This window comes from Giraffa tippelskirchi, chromosome 5, assembly GCF_054371585.1.
Source record: "Giraffa tippelskirchi isolate mGirTip1 chromosome 5, T2T-mGirTip1v1.2.pri, whole genome shotgun sequence".
Lineage (NCBI taxonomy): Eukaryota > Metazoa > Chordata > Mammalia > Artiodactyla > Giraffidae > Giraffa > Giraffa tippelskirchi.
Genome location: NC_137279.1, coordinates 45,408,940 through 45,430,898, shown reverse-complemented (window position 1 = coordinate 45,430,898; position 21,959 = coordinate 45,408,940). Strand labels below are relative to the sequence as shown.

General features: G+C 37.9%; 1 protein-coding gene across 17 annotated transcripts in view; it reads left to right on the top strand.

The window, feature by feature from the left end:
* The window catches only part of AKT3 (AKT serine/threonine kinase 3), a 290,227-nt gene that overhangs the window by 157,309 nt on the left and 110,959 nt on the right, over nucleotides 1–21,959 (top strand). For all 17 annotated transcript variants that reach the window (XR_014053623.1, XR_014053624.1, XR_014053625.1 and 14 more), the window contains one exon: nucleotides 17,450–17,561. Coding sequence is in view for 14 of the 17 variants with exons in the window: in XM_081490258.1 (XP_081346384.1) it covers nucleotides 17,450–17,561 (112 nt within the window). In the remaining 3 variants the exon portion in view is untranslated. The remainder of the gene's footprint in view (nucleotides 1–17,449; nucleotides 17,562–21,959) is intronic.

The window sequence follows — 21,959 nt, the reverse complement described above, 5'->3', positions numbered from 1 at the left end:
TTCAAGTAATGCTTATTCAGCACCACAGAAACTTTGTGGTATGGTAAGTATTATTAACAGTAGGTTAGTAGCAGACTCTCATTTTTGAGAGGTATATTGTATGTAACCTTGATATTTATTTATGCTTTAGCAGAGGGACAAGCATGGAGGTGGTAGCCAGGTGGCTGATTATTTGATAGAAATTTATTATGTAATATTGGACCAGTCACTTTACCATCCCTGGTGTTTTATTATCTGTGATATGAAGGAGTTGGCATGAAGAATCTCCAAAGTCTTCTAGAAGTCAGTGATGTGCCTGTGAGCCACAGATAGTAATTTCTTAGAACATTCAGTCTTTTGGCAATTAATGCAAATAATAATTTACCACTTGTTGAGCATCTGTGTGCTATGCATTTTATATGTGTATTATTAGTCATGCTGATATTTTTGCAGGATACATAATGTCTCTGTTTTATAGCTGGGGAAACTGGGCCCATAGACATTGCCCATGGTCATGCATTTGGTGAACTTTGGGACTTAAAGCTAAACCCACAGCTTTCAGGTGTCAAGGCCAGTGCTTTTTACACATCACTGCTTAACTAAAAACATCTCTGGCTGCTGTAGGGTCTTGAGGTAAAACGTTTTCTAGCATAGGAAGCATAGGCAGCATAGGCAGAAGGTGTGGGCTTTCCTTGTCTCTAGGTTATATGTCAGTGTCATGGATCAAGTCTTGTCATTCTCAACTAGTATATGAAAATATGTTTCAGAGCTTTTGGATGTTCCCATTTAAGGAAACTGAAGCTAAATACAGAGAATTTACTCGAGTAAGTGACGATTTCAGCCTTCCTCTTCTGTCAAAGAAGTCATAAGAGTTTTACGGACAGAATCATCTGGATATTAGTATGAATTATATGATCATTGTGTTTGTAACAAGTTAGGTTTGAGGGACACATTTTTTTTTATCTTGCTGCAGCTATATATTGAATCACTGCCTTTCTGTTTTTCCCCCTATATCTTTATGTTATTTTAAACCTTTGTTATATTTTGAGTTAAGTTAAATGAGGCTCAAGGCCACAGTGAGGGGAAGGACCTTTAAGCCTTGGAATTTAGGAAGGACAGAGAAGCATTCTTTCGGGTTGGAAATAATACATAATCAAGCAGATGCTAATGAAAAAATGAAATGCAGAGAATGAAAAAGAGGCAAGGGTGCCTGTTTGAAAGTTTTATGGAGAAGAGTACATTGCCCCTTTATTACAATAATGTTTCTGCACTATAATAAGGTCTTTCATTGCAAGTTCAGCTTTTTTCATTCATTTGTTTTGTGCTCTGCTTCCTGTTACTAATTGTCAGCACAATGGTCTTCCAGCTATGAAGTCTCAGTGTCCTTTTGGACCAATTTGTCATTGTCTTTCTCCCTCACCCCCAACCCGTGCACTATTACTATGGTTGCATTTTTAGACATTTTTTATGTTTTAAAATGGCAATGCTTTTGAAACATGCCAGAATAGTTCATGCTAATTGAATCATCCATCCAGCAACAGTTATTGCTTCCAAAAGCACACTGATAAAGTTTTTTTCTCTATAGGATATTCTTATAAAGTAATTAAAATATAGAATACTTTCTTCATAGCATTATTTCATATGAATTGTTTCCTTTGAGCTTTATAGTTGTGCTATGGAAATAGGACATTTTGTTAAAATATTTTTGTTAAACTGTATTATTTACAGTTCTGCTGTTACCTCCTAAATTCTTTGGGATTTCTGTACCTTTAGGAACTTTTATTTCTGTTGTTTTCCTTCTAATGGCTCTGTACTCTAACAGATAGATTATCTTATCATTAAGGAATAAATAAGATTGACTTAGATTGACAAACTTGAACAAGTTCTGATTCCAGCAACTCTGGTTACATGTTTTATTCATGTTAGTTTTAACATTTGGGCCAATAAGTATTTCAAATGGGCTATCAGCTTTGTATCAGCATCTAATATTGACAGAAGGACATTTTTTCCAATGAAAGTTTGGTCAGTTTTCTCTGGGGGAAAACTGTTTCAGTATTCAGCATGTCACCTGTTTCTGTCACTTTAGCATTGCAGAAAACTTGAAAATAATATATAAATAAATCTTGTTATAAATAAAAACTGAAACATTTCTTCCTCTCTTGTAAGAAGCTAACATTCCTAAAGCAGTATGTGACATACAAGAAGGTCCAAGAATTTAGAGCTAGAAAATCTGGATTTAGAGACTCAGCTTTACAACTTTAATGACGTGATGATTTTGAACAAGTGACTTAAAAATCAGACAACCTTCATTTTCTTATTTGTGAAATGGAAATGATGAAAATACTTTAGAACTTTACCGGGAGAATTAAGTGAGAAATCATACATGTAATATCTTAATCTTGTGCTTAAGCTGCTAATAACATGCTAAAATAAAGACTTAGTAGTTAATTATTGAAAAAGATTGAATTTTGGAGAAATATATAATGGAAAACAGTTTTCCTATTGACTTAAATTGGCAAAGGTGAAATTTTTTTCAATTCTGCTAGAGATGAATGAGTTGATTCTTCCAACATATGCTGTTCCTTTGGCTTACCAGTTAAACTAGATTATAAATTAAGTATTTTTATACTGCTGCAAGGACTTCCCTGGTGGCTCAGACGGTAAAGCATCTGCCTACAGTGCAGGAGACCCAGGTTCGATCCCTGGGTCGGAAAGATCCCCTGGAGAAGGAAATGGCAACCCACTCCAGTATTCTTGCCTGGAGAATCCCATGGATGGAGGAGCCTGGCAGGCTACAATCCATGGGGTTGCAAAGAGTTGGACACAACTGAGCGACTTTACTATACTGCTGCAAAGACCAAGAGACTTGTTTGTGGTTGTGGTTGAAGCTTTTTAAATAAAAGTTTGAGTAAGACTAATCAGGCTGATAGTATGTAGGACAACTCAGACAGGAGAGAAAGCCGGAGAAAGGGAGACCATCTGGGAAACAATATTAGGGGTCCAGATTTTGGTAAATTCTCTGGTTGGATGTAGCAGTGAAAAGAAGGAATGGTTCAAAGACATTACAAAAGAACTGTTACAGTTAGTGTTGTAGGCTTAGCCATGGGTTGAAAGACAATCAAAGATGACTCAGGGTGTGTTTCTTGGATGATTAAGAAGGTTATGTAGTATTACAATTAATAGAAACATTGTGTTGATGCACTACTTTTCAGTTTGGAAGATTAGGAAAAAACACCCATTTAGGTATGTTGAGAATGAAGAAATAATAGGTCCTCAAAAGAGCTGCCAGTTTTGCCATAAAGAAATGGAGCTTGATGGAGAGGCTGACACTAGAGGTGCAGGTTTGTCATCGAATGTCACGTCTTAATTTTGGCAGAATCATGCGAGAGACTCCCCCAAGTGACATCCAAAGTCCTTACCAGGTCACTGAACGTCTTTTAGATATCCTCTCCTAACATACTCCAGAACTTACTTTAGTCACACTGCACTTGCAGTTTCTGACATGTCTGAACTCCCTCCAGCTGTGGGTCTTTGTTCTTGCTGTTCCTTCAGGCCAGATCACTCTTCCCACAGATATCTGCATTAGTTGCCCATTTCACTAAGAGGTATCCTTTCTAACTAGTCTTTCTAAAATAGTACTACTTTCCCTTTTTTTCTAACTTGTTGCCCTGTGTAATTTTTCTTCACAGTACTAAGTAGCACCTATTATGTTATAAGCTAATTGTTTTTCATGTTTATTGTTTGATCACTTATCTTCTCAGTAAAACATAAGCTTTATGAAAAATAGGGATTTTGTTTTGTTCACTGCTCTATCTTCAGTGCCTGGGTTGTTGTCAGGCATACTGTAAGCACACAATAAATATTTGTTTAATGAATATCTAAACTTACTAAGGATAAAATTATCACAAAAGAAAAGTATAGCACAAAGTTCTCAGCATAAGGGAGCAGCTCAGGTCTAAGGAAGAGGCCCTAAGAAAGAAGATTAATGAATGGTCAGAGTTGCAGGTAAAATCAGGCAAGTCTGTGTCACAGGACCCTGGGGGAGTGCCTCATGGGTAGGGAGCCAAGAGCATCAGATGCAGCAAAGAAATGAAAATGACGAAAATGAAAATATATGTGATATGAAGAAATTTCAGGAGACCAGTAGAAACCACAGCTTAGGTAAATGGTTAAGGAATATGTAACAAAGGTCATTTTTGTAAATAATGGTTTTTAAAGGGAGGAAAAGGAGCATTTAGTACATGTGCATTTAGTATATGTATATTTATTATTTGTTCACCCTGGTATGCATTGATAAACAACTATAAAATGAGTAGAAATGGTCACGCTGATACATGGAAGCTTGAGGTATTTAAGTTGTAAATTAGGCTTCAGTTCAGTCGCTCAGTCATGTCCGACTCCTTGTGACCCCATGAATCACAGCACGCCAGGCCTCCCTGTCCATCACCAACTCCCAGAGTCTACCCAAACCCATGTCCATCGAGTCGGTGACGCCATCCAGCTCTCTCATCCTCTGTAGTCCCCTTCTCCTCCTGCCCCCAATCCTTCCCAGGCAGGGTCTTTTCCAGTGAATCAGCTCTTCGCATCAGGTGGCCAAAGTATCGGAGTTTTCTTCACCGTCCGACTCTCACATCCATACATGACTACTGGAAAAACCATAGCCTTGACTAGACAGACCTTTGTTGGCAGAATAATGTCTCTGCTTTTCAATATGCTATCTAGGTTGGTCATAACCTTCCTTCCAAGGAGTAAGCATCTTTTAATTTCATGGCTGCAGTCACCATCAGCAGTGATTTTGAGCCCAAAAAAATAAAGTCTGACACTGTTTCTACTGTTTCCACTCTTTCCCCATCTATTTCCCATGAAGTGATGGGACCAGATGCCATGATCTTAGTTTTCTGAACGTTGAGCTTTAAGCCAACTTTTTCACTCTCCTCTTTCACTTTCATCAAGAAGCTCTTTAGTTCTTCTTCACTTTCTGCCATAAGGGTGGTGTCATCTGCATATCTGAGGTTATTGATATTTCTCCCGGCAATCTTGTTTCTAGCTTGTGTTTTTTCCAGCCCAGCATTTCTCATGATGTACTCTGCATATAAGTTAAATAAGCAGGGTGACAATATACAGCCTTGACGTACTCCTTTTCCTATTTGGAACCAGTCTGTTGTTCCATGTCCAGTTCTAACTGTTGCTTCCTGACCTGCATACAGGTTTCTCAAGAGACAGGTCAGATGGTCTGGTATTCCCATCTCTTGAAGAATTTTCCACAGTTTATTGTGATCCACACAGTCAAAGGCTTTGGCATAGTCAATAAAGCAGAAATAGATGTTCTTCTGGAACTCTCTTGCTTTTTCGATGATCCAGCAGATGTTGGCAATTTGATCTCTGGTTCCTCTGCCTTTTCTAAAACCAGCTTGAACATCTGGAAGTGCACGGTTCACGTATTGCTGAAGCCTGGCTTGGAGAATTTTGAGCATTACTTTACTAGCATGTGAGATGAGTGCAATTGTGCGGTAGTTTGAGCATTCTTTGGCATTGCCTTTCTTTGGGATTGGAATGAAAACTGACCTTTTCCAGTCCTTTGGCCACTGCTGAGTTTTCCAGATTTGCTGGCATATTGAGTGCAGCACTTTCATAGCATCATCTTTCAGGATTTGAAATAGCTCAACTGGAATTCCATCACCTACACTAGCTTTGTTCATAGTGATGCTTTCTAAGGCCTACTTGACTTCACCATTCCAGGATGTCTGGCTCTAGGTGAGTGATCACACCATTATGATTATCTGGGTCATGAAGTTCTTTTTTGTACGGGTCGTCTGTGTATTCTTGCCACCTCTTCTTAATATCTTCTGCTTCTGTTAGGTCCATACCATTTCTGTCCTTTATCGAGCCCATCTTTGCATGAAATGTTCCTTTGGTATCTCTAATTTTCTTGAAGAGATCTCTAGACTTGCCCATTCTATTGTTTCCCTCTATTTCTTTGCACTGATCACTGAGGAAGGCTTTCTTATCTTTCCTTGCTATTCTTTGGAACTCTGCATTCAGATGGGAATATCTTTCCTTTTCTTCTTTGCTTTTCACTTCTCTTCTTTTCCCAGCTATCTGTAAGGCCTCCTCAGACAGCCATTTTCCTTTTTTGCATTTCTTTTCAATGGGGATGGTCTTGATCTCTCTCTCCTGTACAGTGTCACAAACCTCTGTCCATAGTTCATCAGGCACTCTGTCTATCAGATCTAGTGTCTTAAATCTATTTCTCACTTCCACTGTATAATCATAAGGGATTTGATTTAGGTCATACCTGAATGGTCTCGTGGTTTTCCCTATTTTCTTCAATTTAAGTCTGAATTTGGCAATAAGGAGTTCATGATCTGAGCCACAGTCCACTTTTGGTCTTGTTTTTGGTGACTGTATAGAGCTTCTCCATCTTTGGCAGCAAAGAATATAATCAGTCTGATTTCGGTGTTGACCATCTGGTGATGTCTGTGTGTAGAGTCTTCTCTTGTGTTGTTGGAAGAGGATGTTATGACCAGTGCGTTCTCTTGGCAAAACTATATTAGCCTTTGCCCTGCTTCATTCTGTACTCCAAGGCCAAATTTGCCTGTTATGCCAGGTGTTTCCTGACTTCCTACTTTTGCATTCCAGTCCCCTATAATGAAAAGGACATCTTTTTTGGGTGTTAGTTCTAATAGGTCTTGTAGGTCTTCATAGAACCATTCAAGTTCAGCTTCGTCAGCATTACTGGTCGAGGCATAGACTTGGATTACCGTGATATTGAATGGTTTGCCTTGGAAACGAACAGAGATCATTCTATTGTTTTTGAGGTTGCATCCAAGTACTGCATTTTGGATTCTTTTGTTGACCATGATGGCTACTCCATTTCTTCTAAGGGATTCCTGCCCACAGTAGTAGATATAATGGTCATCTGAGTTAAATTCACCCATTCCAGTCCATTTTAGTCCGCTGATTCCTAGAATGTCGATGTTCACTCTTGCCATCTCCTGTTTGACCACTTCCAATTTGCCTTGATTCATGGACCTAACATTCTGGGTTCCTATGCAATATTGCTCTTTACAGCATCAGACTTTGCGTCTATCACCAGTCACATCCACAGCTGGGTATTGTTTTTGCTTTGGCTCCATCCCATCATTCTTTCTGGAGTTATTTCTCCAGTGATCTCTAGTAGCATATTGGGCACCTACCGACCTGGGGAGTTCATCTTTCAGTGTCCTATCTTTTTGCCTTTTCATACTGTTCATGGGGTTCTCAAGGCAAGAATACTGAAGTGGTTTGCCATGCCCTTCTCCAGTGGACCACGTTCTGTCAGACTTCCCCACCATGACCCATCCGTCTTGGGTGGCCCCACACGGCATGGCTTAGTTTCATTGAGATTGACAAGGCTGTGGTCTGTGTGATCAGATTGGCTAGTTTTCTGTGATTATAGTTTCAGTGTGTCTGCCCTCTGATGCCCTCTCGCAACACCTGCCGTCTTACTTGCGTTTCTCTTACCTTGGACGTGGGGTATATCTTCACGGCTGCTCCAGCAAAGTGCAGCCACTGCCCCTTACCTTGGACGAGGGGTATCTACTCATGGCAGCCCCTCCTGACCTTGAAGGTGGAGTAAGTCTTCCCGGGTAAATTGATTTTTCTAATAGTGATACCTTTCCCTGGTGGCTCTGATGGTAAAGAATCTGCCTGCAGTGTGGGAGACCTGGGTTCAGTTCCTGGGTTGGGAAGATCCCCTGGAGAAAGGAATGGCTACCCACTCCAGTATTCTGGCCTGGAGAATTCCGTAAACAGAGGAACCTGGTGGGCTACAGTCCATGGGCTCACAGAGAGTCGGACATGACTGAGCGACTTTCACTTCATTTAAACTTCAATGCCCAAGTGAAATACTCTGAAGTTTAATTTATGTTCAGTGAGTTTCATTTCCTAGAAGGGTCTTTGTTTTAGATATTAAAATGCACATTTTATTTAAAGAAAATAATTTGCTTGGACATTTTGATACATATTTTGTGAAAAGAATCTAATATTATTTTGGAAGGAGTTTCTGTTTTTGACTTTTTATCATAAACATTTTCAGAGATACAGATAAGTAGAGAAAATAGCTTATTGAACTCTCATGACTATTGTATGCCTAACAAACAACAGAACCAAAAAGAAAACTAGCTTGCCTAATGGTATATTAGATGTTTGCATGACTATTACAACTCTGTTAGGAAATGCCTCTTGTTATGTTCATTATCTTAATCATTATCCCACAATGACCACAATGTGTTTTTACCTGAAATTTGACGTATCCAGAGGGTATGCAGAAAACAGTTGTTCTAGAAGACTGTTGAAGTGTTTGTTTGTTTGTTTGTTTAATTAGAAGCAGGATATGGTGGAACAACAAAATTGAAATATGTTGGCGGGGAAAATGTTGGCTCTAAAATGTATTATTGGTAAATGGTGGTGTCTATGGTGACCATATTCATTAAAGAACAACGAATTAGGAGAGGTTCACTGTAACAAGTTGTGATTTCAAATACAATTTAAATCCACAAGTAGTATTCCATGTTACAACCAAAGCAGTGAAGTTTATGATAATGAAAATATCAGGATTTGATATATGTATCATAAAGTGAAAACCTCTTATAGAGTGGAATATAATGGTAACCCAGTGTTATTCCCATCTTTTATAAAATTTTGTATGTTATAAAATAAAATGTGAGAACTTTTTTTTTTCCCCTCTTCTGTTTCCTTGTGTGGAGAAAGGTTTGTTGATTCTGGGTAATAGGTAAATGATTCAGACCCAAACAGCTAGAAACATGCAGCTGGACCAGTGCAAGTTTGGGGATCACTTTTTTTATCATAAGTAATTGAAAATTTTTATTATAGCTGGCTTTGTTGGTATTGTAGTGTGTAAAATCCAGCAGTGGAAAGATCCAGAGGCTCTGCTGCCCTCCTGGCTGTGTTCTTTCCCTCTGCTTCTCATCTGAATCCACCTTTCCCCTACATGTCTGCTTGGGGAAACAAAAAAATGCCAGGTCCAGTATCCTACTAAGAGTAGTTCCCATCCCTGACCATCTCATCCCCATGGTGTGCTCAGAGCCAGGAGCAGACACACTGGGGCCTACCTCCCTCTCCAGACATTGTTACCAGTGAAAATTATCCTGGTTTTCTTTGTAGGAGAAAAGATGTCACGCAAGGGAGAACAGTCAAGCATAGCAAGGTATGGGGAAGGCACAGAGGAGGAAACATCCAGGCCTTCCTTCTGCAGATGATTACTAACCTTTTTACAGGCAGTTTTCCTAACAGTATATTCTTTCCAGATAAGAATGGAATGTGGATTCAGACAGACCTGGGGGTAAAGCCTCATATAGGTACTTAAAACAAACTAAACAAGTTGTGTGTTTGTGAGCAAGTTGTTGAGCTAGTTTCAATCTCAGTCTGCTCATTTATAATGTGGAGGATAATAACAGCTCTTAGGTTTGGCCTTCAGGTGAAATTAATATTTAGAAACCTCTAATGAGTAAGTGCCTGGCACATAGTGATCTTGGTATATATATCCTCTACAGATCTTGCTGTCTACCATGGTACCTGCCACACCTAAGCTGTTTTCCTCTTCAGTTCAGTCGCTCAGTCGTGTCCTACTCTTTGTGACCCCATGAATCGCAGCACGCCAGGCCTCACTGTCCATCACCAACTCCCTGAGTCCACCCGAACCATGCCCATCGAGTCGATGATGCCATCTAGCCATCTCATCCTCTGTCGTCCTCTTCTCCTCCTGCCCTCAATCTTTCCCAGCATCAGGGTCTTTTCCAGTGAGTCAGCTCTTCACATCAGGTGGCCAAAGTATTGGAGTTTAAGGTTGATGAGTTGAGTCTTAATTGGGTGCTATGATTTTCTGCTCCCTGGACAGTAAAAGCTTTACATGAAAGAAAGAAATATTCTTTTCCCTCTTATAAAGAATATCTGTAATAGTATTATAATATGGGGCTTTAAAAATAAACTTTCCTTATGGTCATTATAACTCATAGTTAGCATTATTTAATTTTGTAATTTAATAATTAAATAGAATATATTATTACCCCTTTGTTTTCCACACCATATGATAGTAGAATTATTTTTAAAAGAATATAGTTAGCATTTAAATGGTTAAAACCCTTGAAATAAGACCTAATCTTTGAACTAAAATCAGAACAGGTGATATCCAAAAACTTTTTTTTGGTATGTATATTTTTTATCTGGGATCTTGCAGTTCCTCTATTTATTTGGCTTACAAGTTTACAGAATAATTACAACTTTGAATAAACTTGGTCACCTGTGGTTCAGAGTGGTTCTAAAAGTAGATAGAACATTTGAGGTTCAGCTGATTGTTTAACTTGGTCAAGCTGGTTCTTTGAAAAGGTAAGCAAAATTAATAAAGCCTTAGCCAGACTCTTTGGGGAAAAAAGGGAGAGGGCTAAAATCAATAACATTAGAAATGAAGAAGTTATAGCAGACACCACAAAAATATAAGACAAAGGATCATAAGAGACTACTGTAAACAACTATATGCCAGTAGAATAGAAAACCTAGAAGAAATGGGCAAATTCTTAGAATGTACAATTATCCTAAGACTGAACCAGGAAAAAATAAAAAATGTAAACAAACCAATTATAAATAGTGAACTTGAAAGTGTGATTAGAAAACTCCCAACAAAAGTCCAGAACTAGATGGCCTCACAGACGAACTCTATCAGAAGAGTTAATACTTATCTTTCTGAAACTTCCAAAAAACTGCAGAGGAAGGAACACTCTCAAACTCATTCTGTGAGGCCACCATCATGTTGATACGAAAACCAGACAAAGAGACAACAAAAAAAGAAAATTACAGGGCAATATCATTGATGAACATAGACACAGAAGTCCTCAACAAAATACTAGCAATCTGAGTCCAACAGTGCATTAAAAGGATCATACATCATGATCAAATGGAATTTATCCCATGGATGCAGAGATATTTCAGTATCCACAAATCAATTAGTGTGATACAATACATCAATAAACTGAAGAATAAATCCATATTGGTTATCTCAATAGATGCAGAAAAGCTTTTGACAAAATCATCCATTTATGATAAAAACTCTGAAAAGTGGTCATAGAGGGAACATACCTCAACATAATAAAGACAATATATGACAAACCCATACCTGACATCATACTAAGCAGTGAAAAGCTAAAAGCATTTTGTGTGTGATCTCGCCACTTTTATTAACATGTTTTTGGAAGTTTTAGCCACAGCAGTAAGAGAAGAAAAAGATATTAAAGGAATCCAAACTGGAGAAGAAGAAATAAAACTGTCACTTTGCATGTAACATGATACTATACATAGAATATCCTAAAGATGCTACCAGGAATATATTTTGCTAGAGCTCATCAATTAATTCAATAAAATTTCAGGATGAAAAATTAATACTCAGAAATCTATTGCATTTCTATACAGTGAATTTAAAATAGGTAACCAATAAGGAATAGATCCTGATGCTGGGAATGATTGAGAGGAGATGGGGGCAACAATAGATGAGATAGTTGGATAACATCCCTGACTCAATGGACATGAGTTTGAGCAAACTCCAGGAGATAATGAAAGACAGGGAAGCCTTGTGTGCTGCAGTTCATGGGTTCACGAAGAGTTGGACACAGCTTAGGGACTGAGCAACAACAAACCAATAAGGACCTACTGTATAGCACAGGGAACTTGGCTCAATGTTCTGTAATAACCTAAATGGGAAAAGAATTTGAAAAAGAATGGATACTTATGGGTCTAACTGAATCACTTAGTTGTATGCCTGTAACTAACACATCATTGTTAATCAACTCTAGTATAAAAATTTTTTGAAAAAAAAATATGGGTTATGATATGATAAAAGTTAGCTACCTAATGTATTATCTAAGAATGCTTGTCTATTTCTCTCTATTAAATTGTTCAGCAATCATAGATAATCATTTGGTTAATACCTTTTTAGACTCTATCCAAAATTTCTTCCTTAAAAAAAATCTGAATTGTTCTACCTTGAGTTAAGAACCTTTACTAAAAGGAAAATATTCTTCTAAGTATTGATTAACCAGTTTACTTATTAGCCCTCTCCCTTTTAAGAATCCTCTTTAAAAGAGTGTTTTCAGACATGCACTGTGTTCTGAAAACTTTCATGGCTTGTTTTTCTTCATTGTAGAGAGAATTGTATGATGTGTTCATGTTTCCATATTATGGCTAACATAAGAAAACCCAAAGTGTTTGTACTTTCTGGCTCACTTGTTTTAGTATGGTAATTTAAAGATTCAAGTGTTTTAAGTTTGGAGTCAGCTGTTTAATTATATTTGTTTATGCACAGCAGTAAACCCTGAAGTGTGGTAGAATATTCTCCTCTCCACATGTTGACCTGTCACTTGAATATTGTGGACTGGTTCTTGGTAGCTACTTCTTTCTTTTATAGTTTCAGTCTAATGGATAATATTTAGAAGTTGGATTTATTTTTAGAGTATTTAATACTGAGACCTATAACATATAGGTTTATTTCTATTCTTCAAGTCTATAATTACATGTAACATTTTTGTTGAACTAGAGGTCTCAAGAAGACCTGAATAAAATCTTTTTACTGTTAGTGAAATATTACTTTACAATTACACAGAATGATTAAAAATAGAGCTTGGTATGTGCTGTAAGCTTGTAGAGTTTCTTACTCATTTTTCTGCTTACTATGCCCAGAATCTTGCACAGTGATTGGCCCATAATTGGCATTTCATATATATTGTTGAGTCCATAAATACTTAGCATATTTAGTCAAAACAACCTGTGTATAACTACTTATGTCATTATATTATCATTTTAATATTTTTCCAAAACCATCCTATACATAAATACAAATGTTTCAGTCTTTCCTAAACAATTATTTTTTACTAGTCTCCTTGGGAATGGTATTTAATCACTTCTATTATAATTTTCATAAATTGCAGTAATTGATAACCACTTAGAATGTCATATGTAGTATTTTAAATAGCTTTTACATATATAGCCTTAAAAAGTTCTTTAGATTGTGGCATTTAAACTTCATTTAGGTGTGGTGTTGAAAATATGCTTCCTCTAAAGTTTGTTTTAATTCCTCATAGTGCTTTTAAAGATAAGAAAACCTTGGGGACTGAGAGAAATAATATACTTTGCCTAGGATAACACCGCTGATAATGGGTGATGAGCCTGGATTTGAATCTGGCTTTCTAATTTTCAGGTCCATTATCTTAGTTACCTTGACATGACTACAATGGAAAACATAAGAGAGACTGAAATAGGTAACCCTTAGATTGGACATTCTTTCTTTCCTTTTCTGTTCTTCCTCTCTCCCTTTACTCCTTAGTTCACTCTTGAGTTTTCCATCAGGACTGTCCCTCTTTTTAAGAGTCTGTTCTGCATTCTTTACATTAAAAGCCAGTTAGTCAATTACTCAATCATCAGATATTTACTATGTACCCTTGTGTGCTGTCACTGTTGTAGATGCTGTGAGGAAGAGTTTTGCACACAATTCCTAACTTTTATTTAATCCATCTAACTGGAACATCAAGTTAACATTACTTAAACATCTCTAAGATAGTACAGTAAATCATTGGCTGGAAGATTGAAAGGAATTTTATAAAGAAGGAAAGAGGAAGGAGCGAAGAGAATCAAACTGAGTCTGTACCTTATAGGCAGAGTAAGTTGGGAGAAATTGTGTGGTTCTTTATTGTTATAAATTGTATGATATCTTTGGTGTTTTAAAACTTTTGTATTTCAGACGAAAAAAAAAATTAGCACACTGATATTTTAACGTTCACATTTCAGAAAGTATTTAACATTGTTATTAATTATTTAACTATGAGATAATAGATTTTATGATCTGTTGATTCTGCTACCTGTTCATTATTTTACACACCATCAGGTTCTCACTTCCCTCCTTTTCGTTCAACCACTGAAGGTTGCAACCACTCCAGGTTGCAACCACTCCCTTGTCTTGCATCCTGTATTCTGTTTCACTTTCCTGCATTCTCAAACTTACTTAAATTATGGCTTTGCTTAAATCTGATCCTCTGTGTTCCCCATCTGTACCCATGCAGCTGAATATATCTGGGGAAAAATTTGATCCCCGGTGATACTTTAAATTCCAAGAGATCTTCCTGACCAAGAGATGGAACCCACATCTCCTGCATTGCCAGGTGGGTTCTTTACCACTAGTGCCACCTGGAAAGCCCCATTAGGTTCTATTGGACCCTTAATGCCGTTTAGCAGTCATGGGTATTTATCTGTCTGTTTGCTTCTAGAAGGCTATTACATATCTTCTCTTTTCTCAAAGCCCCAGTGCATCCTCATCCAACCTAATTCTTAAGGATGGCTTTAGATCCTGATTCATTGAAAAAATGGAAGCAATGAGCAGATAATTTCTCCTAGCTCCTACTGTCATCTATACCCCTAACTGTGTTTGGACTCCTTTACCCAATCTTCTCTCCAATTCCATCACTAAATTCTCTGTACTCCTGACTACAGCCAGCCCTGTACTTGTTCAGTGAATCCTTTCCCTTCTTGACTATATAAGGAAGTTGCACCAGAAGTTTTCTCCTCTTTTCCTGTATAATCAAAATTACCTTCTTGTTGGATTATTACTGTCAGAATTCACTCACTTGGAAAATATTTACTGAGTGTCTGCTATATGTTAGGCACAGTTCTAGGCACTAAGAATATGTTAGTAGAGCTTACATTCTAGTTGAAGAAACAAACAGTAAATAATATATTAAGTTAGTCGTCTCATATGGACAAAGATGGAAACATGCTATGAGAAATAAAAAGTAGAGCAGGTAAGAGGGGTTGGAGAGTCCTGGGAAAAGGATACAGATTTCAGCATTGAATGTCATGGTTGAGGCAGGCTTCACTGTGAAGGTTTTTAGATTTAAGACTTGAAGGAAATGGGGGAGTTAGCTAGGGGGTTGTGTGAGGGGAAGAATACCCAGCAGAGGCATGACTAGATGAAAAACCCTAAAGACAGAGATGGCAGAGCATTGTGGAGGAAGTGCAGGGTGGCAGGGTAGTTGGCAGAGTGACCTGAAAGAGAGTATGAGGGGGAGAGGTGAGAAACTTCAGTGGGATGGGTTGGAGGTCCAGATAGTGTAGGACCCTTGCAGATTATCTAAAGGCCTTTGTCTTCTGTTCTCAGTGAATTGAAAACATTGGAGATTTTTTTTTTTTTTTTGCAGTTGTTCATTTTAAGGTTTCTGACTGTATGTCTCTGCAGAGAGGGGCAGAGGAGAACTGTTCTAAGGTTTTGGGAATATTCATGTCAGAGACAATGATGGCTTGTTCCAAGATAGTGGAGGAAGTGTGAAGTGATACTAATATATCGTGAAAGCAAAGTCAACAGGATTTCCAGAGTGAGATGTGAGAGAAGAAGGTACTTAAAGATGATCCCAAGATTTTTGACTTGAGCAGCTGAAAGGCTGGAGGTGCCATCATCTGAGATAGAGAAAGCTACACTTGGGGGGTTGGCAAGGGGAGCAAGAGTGGGAGAAATCAGGAGTTTAATTTTGAATGAGTTCAGATGTCTCTCAGAGTACAGTTTCTATACGTTTCCACATCTCCAAGTAGGAAGATCCAGTTTTATGGCACCTGGGGAAGTTTAGGCGTTGGGTGGTGAGAGCCTCAAGTACAGTAGCATCAGTGGAAAAGTAATGGCATATGCTCCCAGTGTCAAAAAGGAAGGTCACCCACGTTTTCAGTTTGAATGATGGAAAAATTAGGAAAGCAAGGTCTAAGAACAGGTTTAGAGGGAAAGATAGTAGGTTGGGTTTTAGGTGTGGTTCCAATAATTCAACCAGATAGAAATAACCACTGTATAGTTAGACATGTGTATCATAAAATAGAGATCCAAGATGGAAAGAAATTTGGCTGAGACCATAAAAACTTGTTAGAAGAGAGAGAAAAAAAAAAGTGGAGACCCTTGATGAATTATCTCTTTTAGTGTGAAGAGTAAAGAATTGGTCCAGTGTGATTAATGACTTTGTCCTATAAAGACCCATGTAGTTGATAGTTGCTAATGATGAAAATAGCACAAAACAGATAAGCACTGAGAAAACACTGGTGAGTTTGTCAACTAGGGGTAAATTAGTTTAAGAGAAAAGTGTCAGTGGACAACCCTATCCTATTCACTCGTGTTGTCCAAAACCAGATGGTAGCCCACCAGACTTCTCTGTCCATGCATGGGATTCTCTAGGCAGAATACTGGAGTGGGTAGCCATTAGGGGATCTTCCCGACCCAGGGATCCAACCTGGGTGTCCTTCATTGCAGACAGATTCTTTACTATATGAGTCACCAGAGAAGCTCAGATGTATACATAATAATAGCAGCTAACATTTATTGAAAAGTTAGTATGTGTCATACACTACACTATTATATGTACTCATTATTAATCCCCTGATGGCCCAGACAGTAAAGAACCAGCCTGCGAATGCAGGAGACCCGGGTTTGATCCCTGGCTTGGGAAGATCCTCTGGAGAAGGGAATGGCTACCCACTCAAGTATTCTTACCTGAAGAATTCCATGGATAGAGGAGCCCGGTGGGTTATAATCCATGGGGTCGCAAAGAATCGGACATGACTGAGCAACTAACACTTTCATTATTAATCCCCATGTCGCTTTTATGATGGAGGTACTCTTATTGTTTCCCCATATAATACTTAAAGACCAGACAAATTAATTAACTTGTCCAAAGTTGCATGGTTAATGCTAGGAAAAAAAGATTGTGTCCAGGCTCTGTAGTGTTAAAAATCCATGCTTTTAGTCACTACACTATGCTCCTTTTCTTTGAAGTCTTCATAGATAATCCTTGACAGAACTTAATCACTCTTTGACTGACTGACCTAGGTGACTCTAAAGTTTTAGGGGGTACTTAAAATCTAGGTAGGCATAAAGGTATCATCTTAAAAATTATAATATTAGATACTCTAGGCTAAGTAAAAAATGAGAGGTACAATAATAAGTAATGAGAATATAGGGTGGGGAATGTAGTGATAATATTATAAGAATGTAGGGTGGGGAATGGTCAGTCTAGACCAGATTTTCATAAAAGGCTTCATGGAAGGAGTAGAATTTGATCCCTTAAAGGACAAGTATTCTTTTGACAATTGGATATGCTTAGGGGTAAAATAAATAGGAAACATTCCAAATAATATTAGCTGGAGCAATGGTGTAGATACAGGAAAGAGCAAGATGTATTTAGGGAGAGTTTAATAGTCCAATTTAGCTGGGCATGTGACCAGAATGGGCAAAGGATTAGAAAGGAATACTGTGTTAGGTTTTGAACAACCTTGAGTGAGACCCATAGAAATCTGTGAGGTTGCAGTGGATTGTTTAGAATGGAACTCTGTAGTTCTCAACTGTTTACTTCTTTGTTTAAATATAAGTACATTCAAAGAGACATTTTTATTTTATTTCTAGAATGCCAGTTAATGAAAACAGAACGACCAAAGCCAAACACATTTATTATCAGATGTCTCCAGTGGACCACTGTTATAGAGAGAACATTTCACGTAGATACTCCAGAGGAAAGGTAAGAAAGTCATTTTTTCTATTTTGTGAAACAGCAGCAGTCAGTCTAAAGATGTATGCGTATCTGACTTGACCACTTGTAAATATATTGGTAAAATGCTGTTCAGTTCAGTTGCTCAGTCATGTCCGACTCGTTGCGACCCTATGAACCGCAGCACGCCAGGCCTCCCTGTCCATCACCAACTCCTGGAGTTTACCCAAACTCATGTCCATTGAGTTGGTAATGCCATCCAACCATCTCATCCCCTGTCGTCCCCTTCTCCTGCCCTCAATCTTTCCCAGCATCAGGGTCTTTTCCAATAAGTCAGCTCTTCACATCAGATGGCTGAAGTATTGGAGTTTCAGCTTCAGCATCAGTCCTTCCAATGAACACCTAGGACTGATCTCCTTTAGGATGGACTGGTTGGATCTCCTTGCAGTCCAAGGGACTCTCAAGAGTCTTCTCCAACACCGTAGTTCAAAAGCATCAATTCTTCAGCGCTCAGCTTTCTTCACCATCCAACTCTCACATCCATACATGACTACTGGAAAAACCGTAGCCTTGACTAGACGGACCTTTGTTGACAAAGTAATGTCTCTGCTTTTTAATATGTTGTCTAGGTTGGTCATCCTTCCAAGGATTAAGCATCTTTTAATTTCATGGCTGCAATCACCATCTGCAGTGATTTTGGAGCACCAAAAAATAAAGTCTGACACTATTTCCACTGTTTCCCCATCTATTTGCTGTGAAGTGATGGGACCAGATGCCATGATCTTAGTTTTCTGAACGTTGAGCTTTAAGCCAACTTTTTCACTCTCCTCTTTCACCTTCATCAAGAGGCTCTTTAGTTCTTCTTCACTTTCTGCCATAAGGGTGGTGTCATCTGCATATCTGAGGTTATTGATATTTCTCCCGACAATCTTGATTCCAGTTTGTGCTTCTTCCATCCCAGCGTTTCTCATGATGTACTCTGCATATAAGTTAAATAAGCAGGGTGACAATATACAGCCTTGATGTACTCCTTTGCCTATTTGGAACCAGTCTGTTGTTCCATGTCCAGTTCTAACTGTTGCTTCCTGACCTGCATACAGGTTTCTCAGGAGGCAGGTCAGGTGGTCTGGTATTCCCATCTCTTTCGGAATTTTCCACAGTTTATTGTGATCCACACAGTCTGTAGTCCCTTAATTATTCTGTTTCTGGTATAATAGATAAATGACAGGCTTACAAAGATATTAAATCAAAACCTTTGGAGTGCTGTAAGATATACTTTTTAACAGAAGACCGAACACTTAAAAGTCAAAATATAAATTAAAGAGGTCACCAAACTACATTCTAAAAATTATGTAGTTGATTGTGGTCCTATTTGGAATTCTAGGGCTAGTGATGGCAAAAGGTTTCAAGTAGTGTGCCATTATGCAAGTGGCTTCCCAGAATGTTATGCTGAGAAGGATTCTGAGACTGGGGCTAAGCTCAGTGAGGGAAAAACATCAGGCGTAATTGGTATTAACTGTCACCATTGCTAAAGAGAGGGACATTAGTAACTAGCACACCAACATCAGGGCCACATGTCATCCTCTTGATCTACTGTCCTTGAATTCGATCTTAATATTCTTTTATCTGGTGGCTCTGATACTGAGTTAAGTCCAACAACCACAAAATAATTTTTCTACACGTTACCATATTTGATCCAAATCAGAAACTTTGTGAAGTTAAATGTTATTAGCCTCATTTTTCAAGTGAACAAATTAGGTCCTAAGAGACTTGTTTAAAATTTAAAACAAAAGCAACCTTCCCCTCAAATGTGGTGAAGTATTATTTTAGTATCACTGTTTTGTCAATAAATAGTAAGTAATAAAGTATGATTGATTACTTTAGGAAATATAGAAAAGAATGAAAATTTACTCAGAATTCTAATTCTATAACCAGACTTAGGGTCTGATAATATTTTCTTTAATATACTTTTCATTTGACTCAGTGCAGATGTGTAAAGATCTTTGGTATACATAAAATTTGATATGTCCTCCCTTCCCACATACCCCTGTCTTCCCTATGCATTGCTATATGTTGGATCCTCAGTTTTCTTATATCTCTACTCATAACCATGGTTGAGCCCATTACCTTGTACCTTTCAGATCTGAGCTTAAAATACCACATTTGCTATGAAACCTTCTCTTATTCTTACAGATGAGGTAGGACTCCCTGCTGCATACCTACGTATTTCCTTACATCCTCTGTATCAAGTTTGCCTCCACTGTAATTTTTGTTTGCCTTTTTCTCTCTTGATTATAAGATTCTTGACTAGCAAGTATCATATCTTCCTTGCTCATTATTTTATCTTTAGCATGTAGTCAAAGATCTGACACAATGTTTGTTGACTGGCTGAATGAATGGAACTTTTCCCATGTCAATACATAGTCTCTGAAAATATTACTCATAGTGGATTGTACGGAGAAGGCAGTGGCAACCCACTCCAGTGCTCTTGCCTGGAAACTCCCATGGACAGAGGAGCCTGGTAGGCTGCAGTCCATGGGGTCGCTAAGAGGCAGACATGACTGAGCAACTAACTTCACTTTCACTTTTCACTTTCATGCATTGGAGAAGGAAATGGCAACCCACTCCAGTGTTCTTGCCTGGAGAATCCCAGGGACGGGGGAGCCTGGTGGGCTGCCGTCTATGGGGTTGCACAGAGTTGGACACGACTGAAGCGACTTAGCAGCAGCAGCAGCAGCAGTGGATTGTAACATCCCATTGTAACAGTGATTGATTTTGCCATTTATGTTGGCAAAGCTGGACTCAAGCCATATCCTAATGCTTTAAAATATCTAGTTTGCTGTTCTTCCAATAATATCACACTACTTTTTAGAAAACTAGGAATAGAAGAATAAGGAATAAACAGAACCTGAAGTTAGTAGAAAGAGACAATATAAGACTGGAGTAGAAATGAATAAACTAGAGACTAAAAAAAAAACTAGAAAATATCAATGAAACTAAAAGCTGTTTCCTTGAAAAGGTAAACAAAATTGAAAATCCTTTAGACAGACTCATCAAGAAAAAAAGCGAAAAGGCCAAAATAAAATCTGAAATGAAAGGGGAGACATTGCAACCAAATCCACAGTAAAAGAAAGGATCATAAGAGATACTATGAGCAATTATACACCAATAAAATGAACAACCCAGAAGATATGGATAAATTAATAGAAATGTGCAATCTTCCAAGACTGAACCAACCAGAAAGGAGTATATGAACAGACCAGTTACCAGTAATTGAAATTGAATCAGTTAAAAACAAAGTAACAAAACAAAACCTTTCCAACAAACCAAAGTCCAGGCCAGGTAGAAAATATTTGCAAGCAATGTAATCAGTAATGGCCTAATTTCCAAAATATACAAAGAACTCATATAACTCAACAACAAAAAAACAACGGTCCAATTGAAAAATGGGCAGAAAACCTAAGTAGACATTTCTCCAAAGAAGAAATACAGATGACCTATAGGCACTTGAGAAGATGCTCACCATCACTAGAGAAGTAACAAATCAAAACTACAGTGAATAACCTCCCACAAGTCAGAATGGCTATCATGAAAAAGTCTACAAATAACAAATGCTGGAGAGGGTGTGGAGAAAAGGGAGCCCTCCTTTACTATTAGTAGGAATGTAAGTTGTTGCAGCCACCGTGGAAAACAGTATGGAGATTCCTCAGAAATCTAAAAATAGAATTAGCATATGATGTAGCCATCTCACTCCTGGGCATATGTACACACAAAACTATAATTCAAAAAGATACATACACCTCTATGTTCATAACAGCTCTATTCAAAGTAGCTAAAACAGAGAAACAGCTAAGTGTCCATTGACATATGAATGCATAAAGAAGGTGTGGTACAGTTTTACAATGGAATATAACTTACCCATGAAAAAGAATGAAATAATGCCATTTGCAACAACATGTATATAACTAGAGATTGTCATACTAAGTGAAGTAAGTCAGAAAGAGAAAGACAAATATTGTATGATATCACTTACGTGTAAAATTTAAAATATGACACAAATGAACCTATCTATGAAACAAAAACAGAATCATGAACCTAGAGAACAGCCTGATGGTTGCCAAGGGGGATGAAGTTGGGGAAAGGGATAGAATGGGAGGTTGGGGTCAGCAGATGTAAGCTTTTATATGTATATAATGACCTTGCTATATAACATAGAGAAATGTGTTCAATATCCTATGATAAACCATAATGGGAAAGAATATATTAAAAAAGAATGTATATATAAATATATACATAGATATAAAAAACTGAATCCCTTTGCTGTATGGTAATAATTAACATTGTAAATCAGCTGCACTTCAATAAAAATATTGATCAAAAAAAGAAGAAAGAACTATAGCCCAGTATACTTGTTACTATAGTGAATGC